This window comes from Chionomys nivalis, chromosome 13 (genome assembly GCF_950005125.1).
Source record: "Chionomys nivalis chromosome 13, mChiNiv1.1, whole genome shotgun sequence".
NCBI lineage: Eukaryota > Metazoa > Chordata > Mammalia > Rodentia > Cricetidae > Chionomys > Chionomys nivalis.
The window spans coordinates 54,796,539-54,823,206 of NC_080098.1; the positions used below are offsets into that span (position 1 = coordinate 54,796,539).

Here is a 26,668-nt window from a genome sequence, read left to right on the forward strand (position 1 = left end):
CCTGCACAAGGTGAGGAAGCCAGGATGCATGACTTCCCAGGGGTTCTAGAGTTCATCCTTTGCCTGGCGCAGGACAAAGCTGTGTAAAGAATCAAGGTCTCTACTTCCACTGTGCTCACCCACTTTTTCACCTCCTCGGAAAAGCAGCAATGTGGGATAGCCTCGTACCTTTAAAAGAGAGGGGAAAGTACTTTAAATCACACAAATTGTTCCTTGAAAATTGGGTGGCAGGAGAGATGGCTCAGTCAGTAAAGTGCCACCCCACATATGTAAGTATGAGGACTTGAATTTGGATCTCCAGCACACATATAAAACTCAGGTTCTGGGGTACCCATCTGTAATTCGGTGTTGGAACTGACTGAGTCCAGGAGTTGAGACTGGCAAGCCTAGCCAATCAGGTCTAGGTTCAGTGAAAGATCCTATCTCAAAAATAAGGCGGACAGTGACTAAGAAAGACATCGGACACCAGCTCTTGGGAGTTCACACATATGAACACAGAGGTAAGGCTGGGAGATTCTGTGACTAATATCAGTAGTACAGGATGATTGGGGTATGTATGAGGCTGGTTCCATGCCCATCCCCACACAAGAACAAATATAAACACCCCATAACATCCATCAGATGATGAGCACAGAACAAACTTATCAGGTAAACAGACTGGTCCTCCAGTCATGGCCTTTTCCGAGGGTGGTTTAGGTTTATAGATTTCTTTAGCTCTATCCTTCAGGATGTTTGTCTATAACTGAATGCTAAGCCCTCGGGTGGCTAGGGCAGGGCACCAGGCAGGTGCTGGGCAGGCGGGGTCATGATGGCAGCAGCATACCACTCAGCACTTGGCACCTCAGTACTGTACACTAGAACCAGCAAGGCCCAGAGCTTTCTCTCTGGCAGAGAAGGCTGTCCTTTATTTCTCAAATGGCACAACTCAAGATACAAGCCACTCTCTAGAGAGGCCTGGACAGAGTGAACTCATTCCGTGCTGCCAATTGACAGTCCCCAGAGGTACCCACCGAGTACTTGCTGCAGATATTCCGTTCAGCAGTGCAGTCTACTTCTGCGATGGTAACATCTGCCAAGCCAGGGAATTCCTTTTTAGAGAGCTCCTCCCAGGTAGGAGCCAAATTCTTACAGTGCCCACACCTAGAAAAGAACAGGGGCATCTATGCTGAGATCTGGGTCAAGGTCAGTCTGTTTCTCCTGCATGACCATCACAACAGCCTCAGAATCCATATCATCACTTTCTCCCCCTGGGTACACAGGGGCCCTTCCTTTCCTAAAAAGGAGCTGGAAGTCATGCCGCATTTGGTAACCTCTGAGCCCACTTCGACAGTATGGTGAGTAGAACAACAGGGTGGACAGTTTCGATTGGACTGCCTTGGTGCAGATTCCTTGATACTTCAGCCCCTTCTAAGAGGCCACAGCAAAGTTAGGCCAAATCTTGCCTTTTGTGCTAATAGTCACTCTTTCTGTCCGTCCTCCCAAAGGAGGGTCTTCTTTCTTCACTAGCTGGACAGCCTGAGGGTTTGTCTTAAATAAAGGCTAATTCTAATGGCATTATGTAGGAGCATTTCTTTTTGGTTGTTTCTTTTCTGTAGCCCAAGCTGGCCATGAACTCAGAGTGCTCCAGCCTTTGCTTCCCTCATGCTAGGATTTCAGGCATGAATCACCATACCAAGATGCCTTTCTATTCAAGGGCAAAAGCTGCCCAAGTCATGCGTCATAGCCTCATTAACCTTGCGCTCCCGAGTACACGGAGTGGACAAGCAGATAAGAGTGACATAGTGACCTCGCATCTAACACTCTTCCTCGGACTCTGGTTCTTTAAGTGACTGTTGTACTTTAAGATAAATTGATGGTGCAATTTTATAGCTAAGGAGAAGAGGTCCAGGGCATCAAAGGACATGCAGAGTTCCAGCCATTCATGGAAACTGTCATCCTCCAATGCCGGGCTATCTAGGTCTCAGTTTGCTCTCCATCTACTCTTATTCTGGTCCCTGAGGATCACATGGCAGGAAGGTTCAGGTAACTAGGTCACGTACTGAATGGCTTTAAGAGAAAGCTGAGCTCTCCAGAACTTTTTATACGTCCATCCCGATTCACTTCCATTTCTGTTTGTGCCTAAGTAGATTGAGCTTTAAAGTAGATTAATGTTTTTCTCTATAAAATAACTGTTGCTAACCAGGGTACAGTGGCGTCATTCCTGGCAAGATGCTCTGTGTAAATGACTCTTGCCCACGCAGCTGAAAAACATGCTATGTGACAGGATGCACTAGATCATATCTAAGATGGCCACTTACCATGGAGCATAGAACTTGATGAAGGTTATTCCTTGTGCGATGGTGTCTTCAAAGTTCTTTTCGGTGAGTGCCAGCACAGCGCCCTTCAAGGGAGGAAGGTCAATTTAAAGACACTGATAAAAGAGAACAGGGCAGAAAGATGGAATCTGGCCAGAGCCATCTGCAAGTTATATGCAGGGCAGATACACTATCACAGAGCTGCTGGCAGTAGGCTGAGATAGCCCTCCAGGCCTCTGTTCTACCCATAACCAGCCCAGGGGCTTCAAGGACAGGTCCTGTCCTCTAGGGCTCTGCGGTGAGGACCAGTCCATTCTAGGCTTAAGCCTATAGCTCCCAAGCCTGCAGCCCAGGACGCCTATGGGTCTGCAGGAGCTAACTGCTAATGCATTTTTCTCACCCTGCTTATCTTCAAGCATTTGTTTCTTCTAGCCATCAGGAACCGAGAGCATGGATGGGATAGCTGGTTATAATTATATAGGCTATGTATTCTGATATGCAGGCTGGGGAATGTCACACAGGCATTTTAAAGCATTTCTGTCTTACAGTTCTTCAGATCTCATGTGTATTTCTCTAAAAGTTAATGTTCAGCAGCCCAGTGAGGGTGCCACTGTGGAGCACTGACTTCACAGCTCCGTGTACTGTTGGAGGTTCCCAGGCTGAGTGGGCCACTACCATCCTTATGTCCACAGTAAGTGAGAGGCCAGATTAGTGATGGAAAACTTGGTTATAAATAGCCACGGTATATAAAGAAAGCCCTTGTGGGGTGTAATTACCCTGCTAGAGATGACCATCGTGACACACATGCTCCTCTAACATTTATTTGTATGTGGTCACACTTCAGGCTACCCGTGACTAGTAAGAGCACAGCTAAGGAACGGGTCCCTAAGCTTAAGGGGGGCCTCTTGCTGCCCCACTAAGGGGTAGGGGCAACTGACACCACAGATTTTTCCAGTTTCCACGGCCTGGGTTTTCAAGCGTCGGCCCCAGTGAGTCTCACCCTCTCTGTCACCACTGGGTAGAAAGTCCAGAAATCTGAGTCCCCTTGCTTTCTACTCCCCAGGAACTATCCTCACTTGGGTGGGGTCCTTAGCCTCCCTCCTCCTACCCCTAACTTTGGGGTCTCCTCGTGTTTCAGAGCCCAGAGCCAACAGATCTCCCTACCCCAGCAGCTGCAGCTCATCTTCCTGAAGGTGACTGCCCAAACTTGCTAGGGCTCCATCTCCAGCTCCTATCCCTCCCTGTACTCCTGGAACTGGGTCATCTCAGTGCCTGCCTGTGGCCCTGCTCTGAACACAACAGCTGGCTTTCCTGACGGTAGCTGGCTCACAAGCGCCCCCCTCTGGCAACTGTAGGCTCTCTAGGCCAGCTCCCTGCACACAGGCTTGTCACAGACTCCTGCCACCTGCTCACATAATTCTCTCATCGTATCCTCCAGAGACCTGCGCCCTGCAGAGACTGGGAAACAGTTGGAAGGGTTTTTGTTTGTTTTCCCTGGCACCCCATGGCAGTACCTAGAATGTGTCTGAAACTTGATAAATGCAGAACTAAAAAACTAAAAGTCTAAAACCCAAGATCCTCTGGGGTTGGAGAAATGGCTCAGTGGTTAAGAGCTGCTCTTGCAAAGGACCCAAGTTTGGTTATTAGCACCCATATTAAGTAGTTCAGAGCAGCCTGTAGTTCCTGTCTAGAGGTCAGATGCCTCTGGCAGGCACCTGCACGTACACACTCCCATCTACACACTGAATTAAAGTGATAAAAATAAACCTTAAAGCCCAGGAGCCTTGAAATGAGTAAGGGCAGAGGCTGCCCAAACACACATGAAATAGTTTGTGATTCGCTGACCAAGCCCCTGTGCTGCCCTTCCTGCTGCAGATCTCCCAGGAGCCTCTGCTTCAGGGTCAGAGTAAAATGACAGCAGTCAGTTCTGGAGTAAACAGAACGGGGCCAGGGCTGCAGGAAAGGCTTCACAGAAAACCCTCACATATACTGTCCCCAAGAAACTAGGGCAAAAAGGCAAACTCTGGAGGAATTTTCCCACATAAAGCTCAGGTTTTTCAAGGGAAGCCTCTGCTGACCTTGGCCGTGCACAGCATGTAACAGTAGACAAATCATTCTGCACCGAGAAGACTCTGAAGGTGGGCAGGACCATCTCCCTCCATCCTGACAGACACCCACCTTGTCAGCTGTGGGTTCAGCAGCCAGCTCTGGGGCCTCTGAGGGCTCTACAGTCTCTGGGGCCACCTCCGGACCCTGAAGTTGTGACTCCACATAGTCTCTCAGTGACTCCAAGTCCCGCTTTCCCTTGTACTGATCCACCTGTTCACAACACGGGCCACAGTGATGCTGTCAGCGTTCTTAGTCACATGCCCGCCCACCCCATTGGTCCAGTTGGGCACCGTCTTGTGGCTCTGCCTGCTCCCATTCAGACAGGAAATTAGATTCCACAGCACCCACCTCCTACCCCTGCACACACGCACAAGCTATACATCCTCAGAGTCTAAAGGAGAGGCTGGCCATCTATCCATCCATCCCATTTCCTTGAGAATTCTGAGACGCTGACCATGGGCAAGGCATGGAAGGGGCAGAGGAAAGAATCCCACCCCTGAGAGCTAGCAATAATACTGTTCCAAAGCCTGGAAGGTCTGTTCATCCCAGAGCACAGGCGTCCTGCACAGGTGTCTAAGCCAATAAAAACCCAAGCTACCAAAAATTCCTCAGAGCAGTTTGACAAATGTCAGTTTTCCTGTTCACTAGGTCTTATCAGTTAGGAAGCACACATCACACCCCACTATGCACATTCCTCCAGCCGGTGACAGCGGCCATTTCCTAACCCTGTAAACTCAGCACCTCAGCCGCAATGGCGAGTGGAACAGTTATCCCATCCACACAGGAGGCGAAGACGCACCTTCTTGCCATCTCGGAACCACAGCAGAGTGGGATAGCCTCGAACCTGGTTTTCTGAGCAGAGCCCATAGTGCTGTGTGCAGTCGACCTGTGAACAAAACACAGCACCCAGTTAGTGTCTTCAGAGCCTGGGAATAGGCATCAGACAATTTATACTTTACAAAAAAAAGTTTTAATCCAGATTCCATAGCATCTGTGGCAGTCTGCTTCAAGTTTTAGAAAGACTTTGCCTAGAAGGCATGCACATCACCACCCACGCTAATGGCACATGCTGACAAGACTGTCTTAAGATACAGGATTCATTTGAATTCCAATAAAAATGGCAGGTTTAGGAAGCCTCGCCTGATACCTGGGAAGGGCGTGGCGTGAGCCAGGCAGCTGTGAGGGAGATGCTCACCGGGCAGTTCCCAATGCCATGGAAGCCTACTGTCCCTTGCAGCAATACAGTTTCAGATCAAGACGGGACACAGTTCAGTGACGTGCATGGGTCCCTGTGCACCCGGAAGTGGGAGCAAGCAGTTCACATTTAATAAGAACATCTGGTAAGTGTAGCAATATAACTTGTCCCAGTAAGAATTACAGGAGCCATTTATTTTGGTGGGAACTGAACGCAGGTCCCTGTGTATATGAGGCAAGCACTCTACTGCTGAGCTACATCCCCTGCCCTTGTTAAAATATTTTTATTTTGAGATATAGTAAGTTGCTACAGTTGGCTTTGAATTTGTGACCCTTCTGCCTCAGACTCCAGAATAGCTGGGGTTAGAGACCTGTCCCAACAGGCCTGGCTCAGATTACTATATGTAAATCAAGATTCTGCTTGCCTGATATTTTTAACAAACATTTTAAAAATTTGTATCAGCATTAAAATTAGCCAAGCAGAACTAAGCCGTTTTTTAGTATGTCAATAAAGGGTTTAAACTATGTTAAGCTGTAAGGCTGCTGTGAGAGCCGTTAAGGTGTTAAAATGAAGTCCAGGAAGCTTTAAGCTGGGTCTGTGAGGGGCACAAGCACTCTCCAGGGTCCTGTCTAAAGTAGCTCCAAGTGCCCAGCCATGACGGCCCCTCGCAGCCTGAGTCCGCTCATGTCTGCTTCTGTTAAGAGTCTGGGTAAATCACCTCCCATAAAAATTCGCAAACTAATCTGAAGTAAGGATACAAAGACTGGGGCAGGAATGCACGGTGATGCACTTAGGTCCACACACTCTTCAATGACGGAAATAATCACAGCACAGAACAGGGCACTGACAGCATGGCAGGCATAGGAGAAAACCCACACACTGCACAATGAGAATTACAATTTCCTCAGCATTGCCCCACCCCAGGGGCCATGCTAAGTAGCAAATTCTCATCTTCATGAGTACACATGATTCGCCTTGTTTCCCTTCTGCAAAGGGGCACTGAGGAGAGACATTTCAACAAAGGCCAGCCTACCAGGTCTACCTAACCAACTCTGAGGTTCTGCTTCTGACTCTCATAACCAGATACGTAGCCCTGTGGCAGAGTGGAAAAGGGAGATTTTCTCTAAAGGTTTTCCATAAAGTGTCTGGTGAGTTTCAGAAAAATCAATGAGATTAAAAGCACGCAGTAGTCCAGGAGCTGCTCTGGAGCAGTAGTCCAGGAGCTGCTCTGGATAGTCCCAGAAGACCTGGACACACGGGAGTTGTTACACACTACTTCTGGCTTCTCTGTGTGAGCTGTGGACAACAGTGCAAAGCAGGGCTCACCACGAGAAGCTCTGCCCCGAGCCTGTTTGAGCGCGGAGCCCAGGACCCTTTAGGAGAGCCATTGGCTGAGCTCCACGGACATCCAGTGCACATTCTACAAGGCTCTGCCCCATATCTTTGCATAGCTCCAGGGCTGCCAACTCAGAATTGGCCATCCCTTCAGAATAAATCGGCCAAGGCCATAATTTATCTCCAGGCTGTGGAAAAGCCAGCAGACTCCAAAACCAGGCTGCCATCTGTGAGGGTGAAATGAATTGTCAAGTGGCACACTAACTGCAATTAATAAATCAAGTTTTCGACTTTGCACATGGAATGAATAATGGGCCACTCTGCTAATTAATCCAGCCCAAAGCGGACTGTTTCCAGTTTAACAAGGGCTTGCACTTACCTTGCCAATCTTGACAGTTTCGGAATGTTCAAGGCCCAGAGCCAGCTGCTCCCAGGTTGGAGCCAGAGCTTTGCAGTGACCACACCACGGAGCGAAGAACTTGATAAAGTGGTCGCCTGTAGGGAAGGCCAAGGCAGAGAGGAGGAGAAAGAAGCATTGGGGTTTACGTCACAAGAGACCAGATGCTGAACTGAAGAATACAGCTCTGTTCCTCTTGCCCACAGATCTCAAGTCCTTCTGGTAAAAAGGGACTCACCACCATGTATGTTTATATCTGAGCTCAAAACAGTAACTCACAATCAAATCTGTCCTCTCTGAAGGGTTACAGAGAACCAACTTACACTGGAAAACTGGCAAAAAGGGAAAGAACTGTACATTTCCCCTGCCTCTTTTACTACCCTAAGTACAAGTGAGGAGGCCAGCACGGACACATCTGATGGGGGAGGGACCAGACAGTGGCCATCGGTGCCGCTCCAATCATAATCACAGAAACAGACAGCATAGTCACAGACAGCCATATAACCTTCCAGCATCCCAAAAGTATATAAGGAAAAACAAACCAAGGAAGTGTGTGAATCCACAGCAGAGTCCAGATTGGGGAGTTCTGCAGACCCGCAAACCATGTGCTCAGTAAACACAAATGCTGGAGAGCATGCAGAGCCTTACAGATACTCTCGGCCTTCAATGAGGCTAAGTAAAAGAAAGCCAAAAGAAGGGGGAAAAGAAAGCTCTTAAGATCCATAAAATGTAACAAACTTGGGGGAAAAGAAGAAAACCATTAAGCTGAGCATGACAAGTCAGATGACTAAAGTCTGGTGTTTAGTAACACACACCTGAGCCATGGGCCCACCCACACAAGTGCCATGGGAGAGAGCATGGCAGAGAGCCCTGGAGGTGCACAGTGGGCTGCGGTTTCTTGATCTGGACAGTGGTCATGGAAAACTGTCTTAAAATTCATTAAGCCCTACTTTTGCTTTTTGTACTTACATTACACACACACAAGAAAAAAAACCTCAAAACCAAGTCCTCACAACATTATTTTCTGGACACTGGGGACTTTTATCTGTTCTGCTTTACATAGGCTGACAGCACCCCCAAATCAGGAGAGAGCCCCCAGTGGACAGGAGGCAGTGTGATGGTGACCTGAGCACTGGTGGCTGAGGTCTTCTTGCTATGACAATAATGCATTTCAGGAAACACGGAATCACTTATTTGAAATTATGAGGGACTTATTTTCAAGGCTAATCTTTGCAGACAAGTGGAGTACGAACCCTGGGCAGCAGGATGGAGACTGAATCCCTAGAAGCCAAGCAGCTCTGATGGGAAGCCAGCAAGGGCAGGAAGCCATAACTGCTTTTTGAGCCTTAGTGAGCCCTGAAACAATAATACCATGTGGGGTCTTCAGGATGTGTCCTGCAGGAGACACTTGCTCTGGGCAGGGCGGGGCAGGACTAGGGAGACTGTCTATGACATTTGGATGCACATTCTAACAGAACCCAAGTTAGTTTGACTTCCCAGTAGGGAAACTCCCAAGGTCCTGGGGCTGGAGAGCTAGCACAGATTACAGACCTCATTCTAGTGGTAAGGAAAGTCACCATGAAACTATTTTAGTAATACAGGTGTTGAGGGGGCGGTCTGACTCCCAGCAGGCAGGCTTCAAGGGCAGGTACAGTCCTACGTTCTTTTCCACAGTGTGCACAAGCCAGTCTTCCGGGGGGTGTCTCCCCATGGCAGCACTTGATAATGGAGCCAGCAAGGAAGCTGTGTTTGCTTTCTAGCCACATGTGCTTGGGACAACTTCTGAAACATGCCGTGCACTAACAAAGGGAGGCTTGTGCTTTATTCACAGTGGAGAATGTAGGAAGACATTTAGGAGACTGCTTCCAAAAAGGGAGTATAAAGAACACCTAATTTGATTCATAGTTGAACAGTCCTATTACATTGTTTAAACAAAAAATGTGCTTGTTTCAGCCTCCAGCCAGTAAACATATGACCACCATAATGAGGGCTTTCTTATCCCCGGGTGTTGTGTGCACCCCGTGTGCTCACAGCTTCAGGGTGTTGTGTGCACCCGGTGAGCTCACAGCATTGGCAGGCAGGCCCACAAGGACAAAGGAGGAGGGGGTGCTATTTAAGAGCAGGCTTATTAAGCAACAGTCCACTGGTGCTGAAGAGACAACAGGAGTTGCAACTCGATGTTGCTATGAGCCTTCAAATGGCAAGAGAAGCCAGCACAGAGTCCCACGGTCACCAGTTCCATCCTTACCTTGAGAAACATGCAGCTCAAAGTTGTTGGCCGAGAGTTCATACAACCCCTGCTTCAGTTCAGGGGCTCTGGGAGGTTCCGCTTCAGGCTCCGGTGTCTAACAAGAAGAAGCAAAGCAATTATCTGTGGGTTTGTCCTTGAGGATGCAGCTGACGCGGGAGGTGACCTGTCCCTGTCCAGAACAGTACCCGTCTGTCTATCTCACAGCTGTACTGAACAAGGCCAGAAAGACAGGAAATCACCTCCACCAAGTGCTCTGGGTGCATTAACCAAGCCCACCCTATAGGACTGAGGCTCTGGGTAAATTTCCAATGAGCGGCTCTGAATAGGTAGGCGCTAAAGACACAAAGGTGGAAAAACAGCTAGAGGTGGAAATCACAAAAGAGCAGGTCCTGATGACCTTCAGTTTGCACAGGGGGCAGGAAGAACAAGAAAGAGATGCTACCAAAGAGTGACAAAAAGTCAGTTATAGGAACCAAGAACCCGACAAGTCACAGGAAGGAGAGACATGGAAGGGATGGCCTTGTGAGCTAAACCTTAAGAAAGCAATTCATGTGACAGGTTTGGGACAGAAATGCAAAGGATTTTCTGCCAGCACAGCAGGTAGGTGACATCCCAAGAGCCCGCTTGAAACAATGAAAAAAACCAAGCCCCATATCTGCTACTTTCCTTGAGCATGCATGCCTGTGGCAGTTTAATTTGTAAATGAAGCAAATGGGAGATTTAATAATAATGATAAAATAGAAATCACAACAATATACTAAAATAAAAACAACTTAAAACTTGTGAATTGGAGAGAGCCCTGAGCAACTCCGGCCTCATTCCCATCACACCCGGGAGGAGCCTCTGCTGGTCCAAGTCTTTTCATCATCATAACCACGACCATGAGGCTGAGATCCAGAAGCCACAGCCATGCCCAGAGCCACTGACACCAAGCCAGGCACCACAGGCAACAGAGGCCCAGGCGACCTCACCACACAGCATATGCCAGTGGAGACCAGAAGCCATCCCAATGAAGGTTTGGAGAACAGTAAAATGGTCCAGTGTAAGAAACAGGTATGTTTTCACCAACAGGAACATATAGCAGACTACCATAAAGAAGGAGCTGAGGAGTGCCTTCACAATGAGGAAGGAGCTGAGGAATGCCTTCACAGTATGGAAGGCAGAGAGAAATCGTAGTTTGATGTTGCTGAAGGAGAAAGGAGACTGGGGGCAGCAAATGTTACAGGTCTTGGTTGAGTTCCAGTGCAAGGCAGTAGAGACACAGCAGACCATAACCTTCATAGACGCTATCTGCCTTGTAGCGGTGTTCCACACAGTGATGATCATTCCCAGAACAGTGAGAGGTCTGGAGAGACCACAACACCCTGTCACATGCGAAGGTTCCCACCTTAGTGTGCGTGGGGAGTACACTGAACACACAGTATCCACCAGCAGGGAGGAGTGACGGGGGACACCAACAATCAGGGTTCAGCACAACAAAGTACACCAGAGACACAGAATACACATGGGTTACAGACTACAATCCCACAGGGCCCTCTGCACCAAAGGCAGCCTAGAGAAGATGACAGTGAAGAGGAGAAGGGACATTAAGGAGATGAGATCAAAGTCAGCAGGCACCCCATTGTAACTGCCACTGCAAATTTATTTACTAATACAGATGCCCAGAGAACCCAGCACAGCAAGATGCCAGAGACGAAAGCAGCTGTTCTGCCAGTGGAGAATTTATCTGCTCCAGAGGCTGAGCAAGGCAGGGCTAAGTAGATGGCTTACCATCTCCACCAGCATCCAGTCAGTCACCCAACAAGAATAAACGACTGTACAACTCTAGCAGTAAGAAACGAACAAAGGAGGCTGGAGAGACGGCCCAGCAGCTGAGCTGCATCGTTCTTGCAGAGAACCAGAGTTTGGTTTCCAGCCCCCACCTGGCAGCTCATAGCCACCTATAACGCCAGCTCCGGGGTCTCCAACAGTCTCTTCTGATCTCCAAGGCAACTGCACTCATCTGCACACACGTCCACACACTCATATGCATATACATAGTAAAACTATTTTTCTAAGAAGAAATGAAGAGCAGGGCTGAAGACCCAATGCTTACTCTCTGCCCCTCGACCACATACACTAGACCTCTCTGAGCTGCCTAGGCAGCACCAGCATTTTAATATATTTACCTTCTGGTAATGATAACCGTTTGTAGCTTCATATCTCGTCAAGTTAAAGTTTTCAAGAATTCGATTTTTAATTTAAATAAAAGTTTATGTCCTAGGTTGCTTTCTATCGCTATAAAAAAAAAAAAAAAAAAAAAAAAAAAAAAAAAAACCACCATGACCCAAAACTAACTTGGGGAGGAAAAGCTTTGGTTTATAATTCCACATCATAGTGGATCACTGAGAGAGGTCAGGGCAGGTGCAGAGGCCACAGTTGGTTGCTGCTTACTGGCTTGCTCAACCTGCTTTCTTACAGAACCCAGGACACCTGCCCAGAGATGGTACTTAGTGCGCTAGGCCCTCCTACATCAATCATTAATCAAGAAAATGTCCTATAGACCTGTCTACAGGCCAATCTTATAGAAGTATTTTCTCAGTTAAAATTCTCTTCCTAGATTATCTCTAGCTGGTGTCAAGTTAATGAACATGACATTGTCTACATTACAAATTCAACATCCCTAAAGTCAACCACAAATATTCTAAAATCTGAGCTTTTGAGTAGGCACCTGTAGTTTTTTCATTCTTTGGGGCCAGCCACCCAGCTCCCAAATAAATAGATGGAGACTTATTCTTGGTTATGAATGCCTGGCCTTAGCTTGGCTTGTTTCTAGCCAGCTTTTCTAACTTAAATTATCCCATTTCTCTTTAACTACACTTTCCCTCTGGGCTTTTTACCTTTCTTTATTTTATATGTCTTTCTTTCCTTCTTACTCTGTGGCTGGCCCCTGGCAACCTCCTCTTCTTCGCTTGAGCCTAGATTTCTCCTCCTATTCTCTCTGCCTGCCATTCCCACTTATTTCTTCTCCTGTTTAGCTATTGGCCATTCAGCTCTTTATTAACCCAAACAGGTGTTTTAGGCAGGCAAAGTAACACAGCTTACAGAGTTAAACAAATGCAACACAAAGAATGCAATACACCTTTGCATCATTAAACAAATGCCCACAGCATAAACAAATGTAACACATCTTAAACTAATATTCCACAACAGGCACCACAATGGGGAACCCACACTGGCCTCATGTCCCAGACTGAAGTCAAAAAGTAGGCATACTGAAAACATTGTACAAAAATTACCTTTGGGACATATAGAAAAAGCACATATAACAAAACTAGAAACATTAATGAATTTCAGGTCTAGACTTGGGGCTCTCATCCCCAAGACATTTCATTACATATGTGAATGAATCAAAATACAATCTTCCACTCCCACCCCCAGCACATGCTCACAGACACAAATTAAATAAACAAATGCAATTAAAAAAAAAAAAGAATACTCTATAGAAAGACTACCTATCTGGGATTGAGAATACGGCTCAAGGATAGAATACCTGGTTGAGTCAAGGCCCTGGGTCTAATTTACAGCACCTCAAAAATGTGCATATTTAAACTTTTCCACAAGAAAGCATATTGTCACTGTCATTCTTCCTGGTGATTGATTGAGAGCCTCTACTGTTCAGAGACACTAAATATGAAGCTTAGGTGACTGGTTTTAGCATGCTTAAGGGGAGATCCCATGCAGCCATCTCGCTCCTACACTGAGGATGAAAGCCCACCACCCTCCCAGCCTGTACGTCCCAATTGGAACCAGGCCTCCACATACATCCATTCTGTCACCTGCCACCATGTACAGGACACGGCATTCCATTAGTAGGCCTCTTTGTGCAAAGTTTATTTTAAACGTTTTTTTTGAGACTATTACCTCCTCTTTAAAATTTTCTTGTTATGAACATAGTTGAGCACATGTCCTTGTGGTACGATTGAGCATATACCCAAAAATGGTATTGCTGGGTCTTGAGGAAGGTTGTTTCCTAATTTTCTGAGAAATCGCCATATTGATATCCAAAGGACACATGTGCTCAACTATGTTCATAGCAACATTTTTTGTCATAGCCAGAACCTGGAAACAACCTAAATGCCCCTCGACCGAAGAATGGATAAGGAAAATGTGCTACATCTACACAATGGAGTAGTACACAGCAGAAAAAAATAATGACATATTAAAATTTGCAGGAAATGGATGGATCTAGAAAACATCATATTAAGTGAGGTAACCCAGACTCAAAAAGACAATTATCACATGTACTCACTCATAAAAGTAGCTTTTAGACATAAAGTAAAAAACAAACAAACAAACAAAAAGCCGGCCTACAATTCACAATCCCAGAGAACCTAGACAACAATTAGGACCCTAAGAAAGACATACATGGATCTAATCTACATGGGAAGTAAAAAAAGACAAGATCTCCTGAATAAACCGGGAGCATGGGGACCTTGGGAGAGAGCAGAAGGGGAGGGGTGAGAAAGGGAAGAGAGCAGAGAAAAATGTATAGCTCAATAAAATCAATAAAAAAAAAAAAAAGAAAAATATAGGTAGTGTTGTATTTCACACTGCCACTCAAGAATCTTGTTGACTGAATAAATGTGGTGGTTCAAGTGTTTAAAAAAAAGATTCTTGCTTAATTCATACCCACCCCTCTGAAAAAAAAAGAACTTTCATAGAGAAAACAATGCTGTTTCAATCTATATGAAAACCCCACCTGCCCCTGCAGCTTTTCAGCACGACAAAGATGCAAATTCACCCACAAGCTTGTGGCTTCTGGTTACCTAAAATGAGGCCAGCTCCTTGATATGAACACAGTAATGGCGTTTTCAAATGTGAGGTATGGAAACACTAAGGGAGGAGGTGAGTTTCTGATGAGCTGGGACATCCAAAGTGAAGAACACATCTGCAGGGCCACACACCCTTGAAAGTAGCACCAATGAGAGGTGGAGCTCAACCCAGTGCTGGGACCACAGGCAGCCACAGTCAGAGCACAGCTCCGACACTATACAGCGCGCTCAGTGACCTGTTCCCACTGCAGTTGTACTCAGAACTCCTGATGCCCTGACAGTTGTCAGAGAGGGGAAACAAGGCAACGCTGGCTCCTTTTCCAGTCCCACCAACACGGCACCACAAGCCATCAAGTCCACCTACCCTCATGTAACCATCCACATACAGGACCCTTAAAGGAACTGTGTAGCGTCGTTATGATTTAGAGCAAAATGAAGGTTTCCGTATCAGCCCTAGTAAATAACACAGTGTTCTGATGGTGCCTACACACAGAGAGAAGGAAGACACCTGAGCATTTACTAAGGGTTTTACGTTATTAGTAAAGCCAGTACAAGCCTGGAAAGTTGAGGATCAAGAAGCAAAGGAAAAGAGCCACACTATGGACAGACAGTGAGAGCAAGCCCAAGTGAGCTCTGGGAGCTGGAGACAGGAGAAAGCACTGGAGATTCAACAGGGCCTGGCCTTGCCTGGCTCCAGGTGGTCAAAGGCAGCCCCTGGTACAGATGCATGGGTGCACACTGCACTCATGTGAAGTGACACAGTGGCTATGTTACACAGCAAAAGTGTGTCTGTGTCCTGAATATTTTACCAGTGACAGCCCTGGATGGACGCAGGAGGGATCAGGAGGAAGGGAGACCAGGCTGGCAAAACAGTGAAAATGGCACTTTCGTACATGTCTGAATATCTTCCTATGAAGAACTGTGTTCAGGTTATTTATCAGTTCTGAGACAGGTGCTTAGCTGAACAGGAACCTGGAGATGGTGAGAGGCTCCTCTCCAGCCTGGCAGTCCTGCCTTGCCCTGAATGGCATAAAGAAAACTGAAAAGTAAGCCCATAAATCTGAGGCGACACCACCATTTGCCAAGGACAGTCACTATGCGGCAGGCTGCTATATACTAACGATATTTATAGCTTAAATAAAATAATTCCGGAAAACATGAAGGCAGATAAATGTTATGGACGGCCTCCATGACAAAGCCATTTGAAACAGACTCCAAGGGCTGTGAGCTGGCTTGCCCCAGCTGCCATCTAAACAACCCAGCATGAAGTAAAACACCTATTATAGCTTACTAAACATCTAGCACTCATATAAAAAATTCATAGAACTCCAAGACAATCATGGCAAACTACTTAAAGGAAAAAAGTAGACAAATGAAAGATAAAGTTATTGAGCTACAAAAGGAGCAATCAGAAACAAGAGCAGAGACGTTCAGTATGGTGGCACACAACTATCATCCCAGCTCTGGGGAGGTGGAGAAGTAGGGGGACCTTAGTTCAAGGCCAGCCTGGGCTGTACACTGAGAAACACAGTGAAGTACACAAGAGTCACTTGACGACTTTAGATAGAAATGAAAGACTGTTAGGAGGAATCTAATCCCCAAGGCTCTTGCCCAAGGAAACCAAGACTAGTTCAAGGGATCAGTATGGTGAACTGCCTGTTCCCAACAGTGGGTCAGAAATCTACAGCTGTCCTGACAACAGGAAGCTCCCCACAGTCCAGTGAACATTGCTGTGGAAATTCCACCATTTAAGAATAACGATTCCCATTTACTCAGTATCTCGTACTTAAGGAGAACATGCTCGGGTGCTGTGAGCTCCTCTGAGAAAATTTAGACTCATTCAGTCAACCAGAAGCAGCACAGGGAGAGATCTATTTACAACTTTAAAAAGAATTGTAAGCTTTCACCTCGCCTGGCCTCTGGGCTGTAAAGGGAGGGAGGAGGAGACACTTACAGGCGGCTCCTCATTCAGCGTCTGCAGCATCCAGTTTTCTAGTGTTTCGAAGTCTCTAGGACCCTGGTACTTCACCGCTTCTTGGCCAGGCTTGAAAAACTTCAGGCTGAAAGAACAACAACAGATTAGGGAGAGCAGAAGTGTACAAGTTTAAAGCTGCTCTGGGTTAAGAGCAAACCATGCAGTGAAATAGCAATGGATCTGCCAGGGGCAGGACTTCAAAGGGAATCAAATCCGATGATACAGGAGTTGTCCCAAGCTCCTAAACTTTCACACATTTCCAATGTTCTTCAAGGGAAATACAACTGGGGTGAAAACTTGCAGATGCACGCTGTGAGTTAAAATTGCCCTCAGTACTTCCGCCAGGCTTCACCCTGGTAGCACCCCGCATCCTTCCTAGCCTCCTTGTTGCTCCCGCTGCCTGCGGGCCTCGTTTAGGCTTGCGGCAGACAAAACAGTTTTGAAGTAGGTGTGTTTGCAGAGCACCGTGGCAGACGGAAGCCCAGTCCCTGTTGGATCCAACCATCAGGCCCTCTAGCTGCTGCAGTCTATCTGCTCACTTCCCCCACATTCACTCCAGCCCCAGAGCTCTGCCTGCCTCCCCTGCATCCCCGCGGAACAAGAATCTTTTCTATTCACTGGCCTCTGCGGAATCTGCAGAGATGAGGGAACAGTTCCTCTGATGGTGAGCATAAGACATCACCAGAGGATGAATGTCACACATGCTGGTCTTGGATCACTCCCGTCATAACATGCCTTAGAAAAAGCTTCACAGAAGTTATCAAGACTGTATTAAACTTGTGGCTCCTGTCAGAAGAAGGAGAAATGCAGGCAAGGGCTAGGAGTCCTCTAACACCTCCTGGATGTTCAGAAACAGATTTTTAAGATAGGATGTGTACAACTCAGGCGTGTAGTGTAGCGTCACAGGCAGTGACACCAAGACTGGCCTGGCAGCCCATAAAGCACAAAATTCATTTCCTATAGTTCTGGAGACTAAAGTCCAAATTCATAGAGTAATACATTTAATGTCTACAGTGGCTTTCTGGTTCCCTAGTGGCACCTTCTCCTTGTGTCCTCATATGTCAGGAAAGCCAAGAGAGCTCTCCGGAGCCCCCTTAATAGCATCTACCTCCAGTACCAACACAGTGGGGTTAGAATGTCAGCATGTTTTCCCAGACACAAACATCAAGCCCATTAACAGACAGGTAAGTTCCCTTTAAATGAAGTTCCATGGCTACACAAGGAAACCAAACTACATGGTGGAGTTTGCCAAAGGGTGAGACAGGAGGATAGCAAATCTGAGGCAAGCCTAGGACACACAGTAAAGCCCTGTCTAGAGAAGAACTGAGGAGTGCTCACTTAGCGCACACAAGACCCTAGGCTCCCTCTCCAACATCATGAAATGAAGGGAAGAACAGTCCACTGGCTGTATCTGGCAGCTAGAAGGACAGAATGGCCTCATGGAGAACATTTGAGCAGATGTCCAGCATCCTCAGGCTCCCAGAGACAATTCTCCTAAGCTTACAGTAGGGTTACATCTTCACAAGCACATCCTAAGTTGAAACAACAGTAAGTTGGACCACTTAAAAAACATCCCACCCGGCCTAACAAGTGCTCAGGCACACAGAGGAGCATCAGGTGGATAAAGTCACCCGACACCAGAACAATGTTTAATGTCTCCTATAATTTACTGTGCTGAAAGCGGTGGGTGGAATGGCTGTATGGGGCTGCTTCTGCCCCATCATGAAGGTGAAGGATCGCAAGTCAAACTATCTTTAAGTCTGGGACCATCTACACAAGGAAAAGCTGAGGTCTGATAAGTAGATTTAGGCACTGTACTGTACCTCCAATAAAGGACATATGAAAGCTAGGCATAGCGGCACACACTCAACATCCCAGTACTTTGACCTGGATGGAGGTGGGTGGTCCTTGGACTTCCCACAGGGCAGGGAACCCTGCTTGCTCTTAGGGCTGACGAGGGAGGGGGACTTGAATGGGGGAGGGGGAGGGAAATGGGAGGCAGTAGCGGGGAGGAGGCAGAACTCTTTAATAAAGAAATAAATAAACTAATTTTAAAAAAACCAAAAACATAACAAAAAAAAAAAATCTCAGTACTTTGGAGCCCGAGGTAGGTGAAGCTTATGCACAAGGCCTAGAAACTAAGTTCTGGATCATCTTGGAAACATAGTGAAAACCTATCTGAAAGAAAACCACCCAGCAACAAAATCAAAGTCTAAGCAGGCTAAAGTACATTGTCATAATCAGAAAGGAAGCAAAAGAACACACATGTATGTATACCCGGCCTGCCTCAATGCAACCACCTACGTAGCACTCTGCCCCCTGCACCCTGTAAAAACCAAAACCCAACAAAAGTATGTCCTTGGGCACTTCTGCAGGCCCCTGATCAACACGGGAATCCCTCTCAGACCACATCCACCCACTACAGTCTCAGCTTATTTCCAATTTCTTTAACCACACACACACACACCTGACTTACTTGGGAGCACTTGATTTTCTAAATAAGTCAGGATACAGAACGCAAGGTTTTTATTTTTTTTGGATTTTCGAGACAGGGTTTCTCTGTAGCTTTTGGTTCCTGTCCTGGAACTAGCTCTTGTAGTCCAGGCTGGCCTCGAACTCACAGAGATCCGCCTTCCTCTGCCTCCCGAGTGCTGGGATTAAAGGCGTGTGCCACCACCGCCTGGCTTGCAAGGTGTTTTTAAATTTGTCAGTGGCACCCATGGAGTCCTGATGTTGCAGTACAGAACCCCGTTAAGCTTCTGCAGTGGTTGGTTTTGTCAATATGAAACAATCTACAATCATTAGGGAAGGGAGTCTTGGTGAGGGATTGTCAGAGTTTAACCAGTGGGCATGTCTGGGGGAGGAGGTTGTCTTGATTACACTGACATGGTAAAACATGCTCACTATGGGCGGCCTCATTCCCTAAGCCAGGGATCTTGAACTACTGAGTAACTGGCTGAGCACGATCATGCATGTGTTCATTCTTCCTCTTCTCCCCACGGTGGATGTGACGAGACTTCCCCTCTATTCAACTGTGGATGTCACTAGCTGCTTCAACTTCTTTCCACATTGATTTCCCCACAAAGACAGTCTGTAACCTGGCATTCAGAGCTATAATAAACATTCTCCTCTCATCTGCTTTAGTCGGCGTATTCTATCACAGCAACAGGGAACGAAGTTAAGACAGCTTCCCCGTCAGTAACACCCATCCTTCTCGCCCACTGTGACTCCAGTTTCAGCCTCCCCATGGCATGTTTTGTATGGCAGGCAATATAGAGAGGAAAGGGGCACAGCCAACCCATTTCTTATCGTCCCAGCACCCTAGAAGTACTAGACTCTCACCAGGTGAGTATTTACTTCCCCTGCTACTTATCAACAGCTTCTCTAGAATGTTTAAGGGAACCAAACAGAGTTCATTCATTCATTCATTTATTCACTTGTTCATTAATTCAGATCAGTGATGGAGTCTATGGCCTTGAGCTTTATCAACTGAGCTACATACCCAGTCCCACAGTTCACTTTAAATCTGTGCACTGTACAGCAGTGAGTGAATGCTGTTTACAGGGTACACACACCAGGACCTTTTTCTCTCTAAGATCTGACTTGATACAGGTCTGAATGTGGTGCTTATCAGTAAGCAATTGCTAACACCCAGAAAGTCCAGAGTCCTTTATGGAAAGGCTAAGTCTCAAATGTAGAACTCCACTGAAGCCCTGTGCTTATGGAAAGCAAGGCAGAGGGCACTGTTGTCACCCTTAGACTCAGAGGTCAAGTGACATAGCCAGTGCTGCACAGCTATGGATGGCAGACCTGGGATTCCACTGTGGCCTCCACATTCCCTTGTTGCCTCTAACGATCAGAGACTTCAGACTTTATACATAACTCCAGATCCTATGGATTAGTCAATAAGTTATGTATTACATAGACTTGACTTGGTACCCCAACTGTAATGAATACTTAAGAGTCAAAGTTATTAAGAGTTCCCCTGCAGGAGGAAGGGCATAACCCCTTGGTAAACTACTCTCCCATTACTCCACAGGCCACAGGGCCTGAAAGGGGAGGCTGCCATCTATGAGATCCTGCATTAGCACCACAATGGCTGTCTCTGGAAGACTCCACCAGACACGGTGCCTGGTCATGAGTCCATGTCCTCCCTCAGGAGGAAAGAGAGACAGGGATGAAAAGTTCAGTCACCCCAAAGCAGATGCAGTAGAAACAATTCCACGACCTCTTGGCTGGAGTCCCTAAGGCTCACCCACAATGTGCTTTAATTTGATTGTTCCCATCTAAATCCATGAAAATTAGTTCCCATTGTGAGGTTCCAAGAAGTGGGACAAGGTAGGATCTTTATGAAGCAATTCGGATTAGATAAGATCATATTTGCAAGGCCATGACTCCATTAGTGATTTTATATGAAGAGACCCAAATAAGCAAGCTTTCTTTCACGCTATATGATGCCTCGTGCCACCTTGGGACTCTGCTGAGCAAGAAGGCCTTCGTCGCACGGAGCGTATCAATCTTGACCCTCCAGACCTGGAGACTCAATACAGCTTTACTCCTGTGTAAATTATCCAGTCCACAATGCAATTATAGCAACAAAAGAGGACTAAGACATCCTCTTTTCTTTAAGTCAGTTTGTCGGCCAACTTTCTGTTGCTTTCCAACAATGAGCTGGGATCATCAGCTTAGAAAGAGAAATAGTGTATTTTGACTCCCTGGTTTAGATGATTGGGGCCATGATGTAACTTGAATTTGCTGCCTTTGGTCTGTACTCACATAGAACCTAACAGACCTTCTCCTCACAACAGACATGAAACAAGCAAACAAAAAACAAAAGAAAACACAAAGAGGGCTGAGAACACAATATCCCCTTCAAGGATACAATTGTAGTGAACCACCAGCCCCCTAAAGGTTCTGTATGCTCCCCACAGCACCACAGTCTACTGGCCAGCCTAACACCCGGGTTTCTGGAAGACATTCATCCAGAGTGCAGCAGCCAGTCACCATTTGTTCACCCCACCATGCACACGCCCAATAAGGGAACAAGTGGCTGCCGAGACGCTTATTGCGCTCTGGCTTGTCACACACCACCACCACCCCCAACAGAAAGAGACCATATACTAGCTGCAGAGAATGTAGAGACCTTAAATCAGTAAGAAAAATAAGAACTACAGTGGTGGTAAGGGTTCAAATCAAAAGGGATGAAGTCTGAACGGGCTGTGTAAAACTAAGTGGAACATCACCCAGGGCTGGATCAGGCAACTGGATCTCACCATTGCCCTGCAAATGTTCATTGTCTCAGAAATGGGAAAAACCAACAAAGATTAAGGCTTTCCCCATGCAAAATGCAAAAGGTGTCTACAATAAACAGTGCTCAATATAATCTTGTCCTAATAGCAGGGACCACCTGCTTACACTCAGCGGGTCAGAGCTATGAAGGAAGTTAGCACAGGTTCAGCTTGGGCATTCCTCGGTCACAGAGACACACATGTGGAAACCCCAGCACAGAGATACACGCATCCTCCTTCTTCCTACTTACGTGGGGTATCCTCGCACACCCTGGGCGGAGCACACGTCAGAGCTGGCCGTGCAGTCCACTTTAGCCACGTAGACCTTGGCATCCTCCATGCTGTTGTACTTGTCTCCCAGGTCATTCCAAGTTGGCTGCAGTCGCTGGCAGTGTCCACACCTACAGTGAGGTCAGAGGAAGAGCACATTTGAGCACCAGGTCCCAGGGTGTCCAGGTTACTACCTCAGCCTTCTAACATCAACTCCCCACCCTTGCTTTTCTCAAAATGCAGATGGATAGCTCACAATGACAACATTCTCCACATTCATCAAAATTTTGCAGACTCCTGTCCTAACATTCTTTTTTGACCTCTATGTCCAGATACTACCTCCTTGACTCCCAGCCGGCCTATGGGTACAATTGCAGTATTTGAGTTTCCTGAAACTTAGAAACTTGCTGTGCCCCTAGAACTCAAGGCATATGCACCCTACCAAGAATTCCCCTAAACTCCACGTGGATGATTTCTGTTTGCCTTCAGATCTAGCTTGTGTATCATTTCCTCCAAGAAGTCTTGTCTCTCAGGCTACTTTGTATCCACTCTCTTCTCTTTCTCCGTTTCTGGAAGTCTTCCCTGCTCTCCCAAGTGGCTTATCGCCCTTCTTCTGTAAAGTGCTCCATTATTTACAAAGACAACTCTCTTCTACTACATAACCAAATGTACACAAATTCAAGGAGATCTCAAGATTAATCAGCTCTGCACCTTCTCCAGTCAGAAGCCTTAATATACTTATTTTTTTTTATATTTATTTAGACAGGTCTTGGGTAACCAAGGCTGCCTTTGAGTGTTCTATGTAGCTGAGGATAACTCTGAACTTCTGCCTTTCTTACCTTCAACTTCCAAGCGTTGGAACTATAAGTGTGCACAGCCACGCTCAGCCTAATGCGGTGCTGGAGATCCATCGAGGGCTTTGTGCATGCTCGGCAAGCACTGTGCCTCTGAGCTACATCCCCAGGCCTCCAATCATTGGTAGAATCAAGTATCTGGTATTGACTGCATGAGTTTAGTTATACGCTCATCTTAAGACCATCTATCTCTAATACCAGCAAGGCCCTGACTTGCCTCTCTTTGCACTGCACTATAACATCAGCATCTTTCGTCACAGGACCTAAAGGGCAGTACTGACTGCCGTCTTGCATTCTAATCTGTATGCTGTACCACATGTGAGTTCTGAATGAGTGCAATCACACAGCATTAAGGCACAGGGCTGGTTTTTTTCTCTCTTATAGAATAAATAAGTGATGTGTGTTTATAATGTCACTACTTGCTGTGTTGCCTTCTGAAAGGCTCCTTTAAAAAAATGCTCACAAGAAAGACAGGCACTGATAATTGGTATTGACTCAATAATGCCTCAATAAAATCTGTGATAAGCCTCTTTTTTGACAGAAGACCTAACCTCCAAAACAAACATCTTAAGGTAGTCCTGAAAAGTTGGCTTCAAGCTAATGTGTCTTCCCATCAGGACTTTCTTGGGATGCTAAGACAAATTCCTGTTTTATAAAGGTCCAAATAAAATAGGGCTGGAGAGAGCTCAGCAGTTAAGAGCACTTGTTACTCTTTCAGATGACCCAGCACCCACACCAGGCAGGTCCCAACTGTCTGTAGCTCTGGTTCCACGGAATCTGACACCCTCTTCGGGCTCATCGGGGGACCCACACATATGGCACACAAACCCACAGAGATATACACATGCACAGAAATAAAAATAAAACATATAAGCAATAAAACCCTAAAACCAGCATTATTCCCTTTTTCTGGAAGATTGTCAGTATTCTTTTTATGTATTTGGTATAAGTGCCAAGAAAGCCAGCACAGTCCTGTCCAGATACTTGGTGTGCAAAGTGCTTGGCAACTCCAGCAAAATGAATGGGGTGAAAATCCACACACAAGGTAACTGTACTGCAGGATTTAACTTCTGTGAAATCAGCAAAGTTAGTTCAGCAAGGTGTGGGTTGGGGAAGAAAGGAGAGTAAGGAAGAAGGGGGGGGGTTAAGATCCAAGGACTCCTTAAGTGTGCACATGGACTTTTGCTCCTCAGCTGGCCCACATTCCTGTTTGCTCCTCATTGCATCTGGGACTTAATCAAAGAAAGCCAGCTTGGTTCTCATGGTGGAGCAGAGCCCAGTTGCGAGACGCTGCTGGGTGACCGGAGGGTGACTGCCTTCAGGTGGCCACAGGACCGTCAAGGGCAGTTCTGACATTACAGGGATCTGATTTCCTCGTCTTACAATTGGACCCATCCTCTGCATCCTTGAAAAGGTTCTTATGACGATACAAGGTTAAAAACGAGGATAAAGATTTAGTTCCCTGCACCCCAAATTAAACTGACCATCTGCGGTCGTCACCAAGCAGGCACACCCTTCTGCACCCAGGAACAGTGATGAATCTACGGTCCTATCGAGCTGTCATTTCTGGTTCAGAGTCCTTGTGGTTACAGCACTACTGAGCTAGCCAGCTGCATTTAGAAGGTGGCCTGGGGCCAAGTCACAGCAAAGGCACCTAACCTTAATCTTGACCTTACTGTCCCCAGGTTCAGTGTGACCCAAAAACTGGCACTATAGGCACCGTGCTCTGATGCTGGTACAAAAATCAACAGCAGGACAATCCTGCGGCCACCAAGCTTAGAACAAACAGACACGGGTCAATGTTTTCGTTACACGGTGTCCTTGCCCCCAGTATCACATGTAGGCATCTAACATTCTAAGCACGCAACCTGAGAAGTGGGGCCGAGACCCAGTGTATTCTTTCTTGAGCTTCAAATCATTCCTAAAAGTCTAATTTTGACATCTTAGCACTCCATAGGCTGAAACAAAAAGATCATGAATTCAAGGTCAATGTAGCTACACAGAGAGGTCCTGTCTCAACCTCCTTTCAAAACAATAAACATCTAGCTTTCAAAGGCCATGGTGGGCACCTACTTATCTCTGACATTTTTAGCAGAGTAGCAAGAAGCAAACAACTAAAGACTCACATTGGGGAGTAGTGTCTACCTAAATACAACTAAAAAAAAAGAACTTATGCAATACCTATTACATGGACTGACAAAGACTAGCTGGTTATTTATTGGAAATATTCCAAAATTAAAACTCCACCAGCACTGCAGAGAACCTAACTATCTGCACGTCGATTATCCTTATAAAACTAAACCCCACAGATTTATTCCACTGAAATTGGCCCCAGTTAAGTCTTGTGATTACTTAATTGGAGTCACTACTCTGAGAATACTCATGCAGAGTAACTATTAACACCCACTGGCTGTTGCAGGCTACCAGTATTTTCTCTTTCATTGGAAGCTACAGATTCAAGTCAGCTGTTCTCGGAAAACAATGTATCCATTCGCGGATTCTTAATAGATAATGGCTGTGAGCCAGACTGACGCTTAGAAGTTAATGTAACCCTAAATGAGTTGAAATGCAAAAATAACCCACTACAGGGTTAAAAAAGAAAGTTTCTACCACTTTGGAGGCACAATCACTGAATAAGTCGCATTCCACAGATACACTGTTCTTAACCGCTTAGCCCCCTTTCCTTAAGGGGCCCCTACCGAGCAAGCGAGGGGAAAAGTACTTTGCTCAGCAATAAACAGAGTCAGCACATCCCCCCACCTCAAGCGGCCTGCGCTCTGAACACTATCTGCTCTGGACCAGAGAGAACTTCCTTCTCTGAGCATCTAGGCCCACCAAGAAAGAACTGCTATGTCAAGAACAATTCCTGAGGTACAGTTCTCTAGAGAATGCAGCGGGGTGCACCAGGAAGCCCCAACCAGAGAATGGAAGCATGAAGGTGCAGTGCTTTTACATAAACTGTTCCACCTCACACTGTTCCTCCCAACTGACCGGGGCCCCAAATAAGCAAAGACGAAGAGATGACAGAAGACAGCTTTGTCCACTCCAGCGTGCAGCGGGGACTCCAGAACTCGCACTACTCCGGGCTCCCAGGGGTCGGGGAACCCCAACTCCTCAACCTAGGTGATCTCTTTCCACCCTCGACACACAGAGTGGGAAGTCACATTTTGGGAGGGCCTTGGATTTTTCAACCCAACACTATATTGAAGGGCCAGCAGGGAGGACCCTCCGGGCGAGGGCACGTGGTCGCCGGGCTCCCACCGCGTCCGGCCAGCACAGGAAGTTTGGGGAGCTGGGCAGGGGACTTGGGTGTGTGCGTGTGTGCGCGAGCGCAAGCAGGTATATGTGTGAGGGGGTGGGGGGTCTGGGCTCCAGCAGCGTGGCGGGGCCGAGAGGCCTTTCCGGGTCTCCCCTCGGGGTCCGCCCTTCCTCGCGCTCCGCCCGGCGGCTAGCGCCACGTCAGCGGCGAGGCCCGGGCGCAGCGGCCCACGCCCCCCGGATGGCCCGCGCGGCCCCGTGCCCTCCCCTGACCCCCGGTCCGGGCCCCGCCGGTCTGCGGAAGCTGCAGTTACCAGGGCGCGAAGAACATGACGAAGTGCGCGGTGCTCTGGATCCCGTGCGTGAACATGTCGGCCGTGTACAGGTGCTTGGCGTGCGGGTCCTGCTCTGCTTCGCCGTCCGCCGCCGCCTCCTGGGCCCGGGCGCCCTTACGAGAGCCTAGCAGCAGAAGGAGCGCGGCCAGGGCCGGCAGCCCGGCCAGAGGCGGGAGGAGGCGTCCTGGGCGCGGGGGCATCGCGGCGGGGCTGGCGAGCTCTCGCCCGGGCCGCGGGTCCCCTCCGCGGCACCACCTCCCGCCCCGGCTCCTCCCACGACCGCATAACCACGC

General features: G+C 47.3%; 1 protein-coding gene across 1 annotated transcript; it reads right to left on the bottom strand.

Annotated features, from left to right (window-relative positions):
• Window positions 1-28: 28 nt before the first annotated feature.
• Window positions 29-26,659, bottom strand: Txndc5 (thioredoxin domain containing 5). Its single transcript, XM_057787973.1, has 10 exons — window positions 26,355-26,659; window positions 21,910-22,059; window positions 16,350-16,455; window positions 9,579-9,675; window positions 7,313-7,428; window positions 5,203-5,289; window positions 4,473-4,613; window positions 2,298-2,380; window positions 1,011-1,140; window positions 29-168 (listed from the first exon to the last, which is right to left on the bottom strand). The coding sequence occupies exons 1-10, from the start codon at window positions 26,573-26,575 to the stop codon at window positions 46-48; spliced, it is 1,254 nt and encodes a 417-aa protein (XP_057643956.1). The 5' UTR covers window positions 26,576-26,659; the 3' UTR covers window positions 29-45.
• Window positions 26,660-26,668: the final 9 nt, after the last annotated feature.

What these genes read in the sequence shown, in the direction of transcription:
- Txndc5 (XM_057787973.1), bottom strand. Translation starts at nt 26,575, where the DNA reads ATGCCCCCGCGCCCAGGACGCCTCCTCCCGCCTCTGGCCGGGCTGCCG. An exon ending in GTCATGTTCTTCGCGCCCTG is followed by an intron (nt 22,060 to 26,354) that starts GTAACTGCAGCT and finishes ACCTCACTGTAG; the next exon opens with GTGTGGACACTGCCAGCGAC. An exon ending in CGCTGAATGAGGAGCCGCCT is followed by an intron (nt 9,676 to 16,349) that starts GTAAGTGTCTCC and finishes TCTTCTTGTTAG; the next exon opens with ACACCGGAGCCTGAAGCGGA.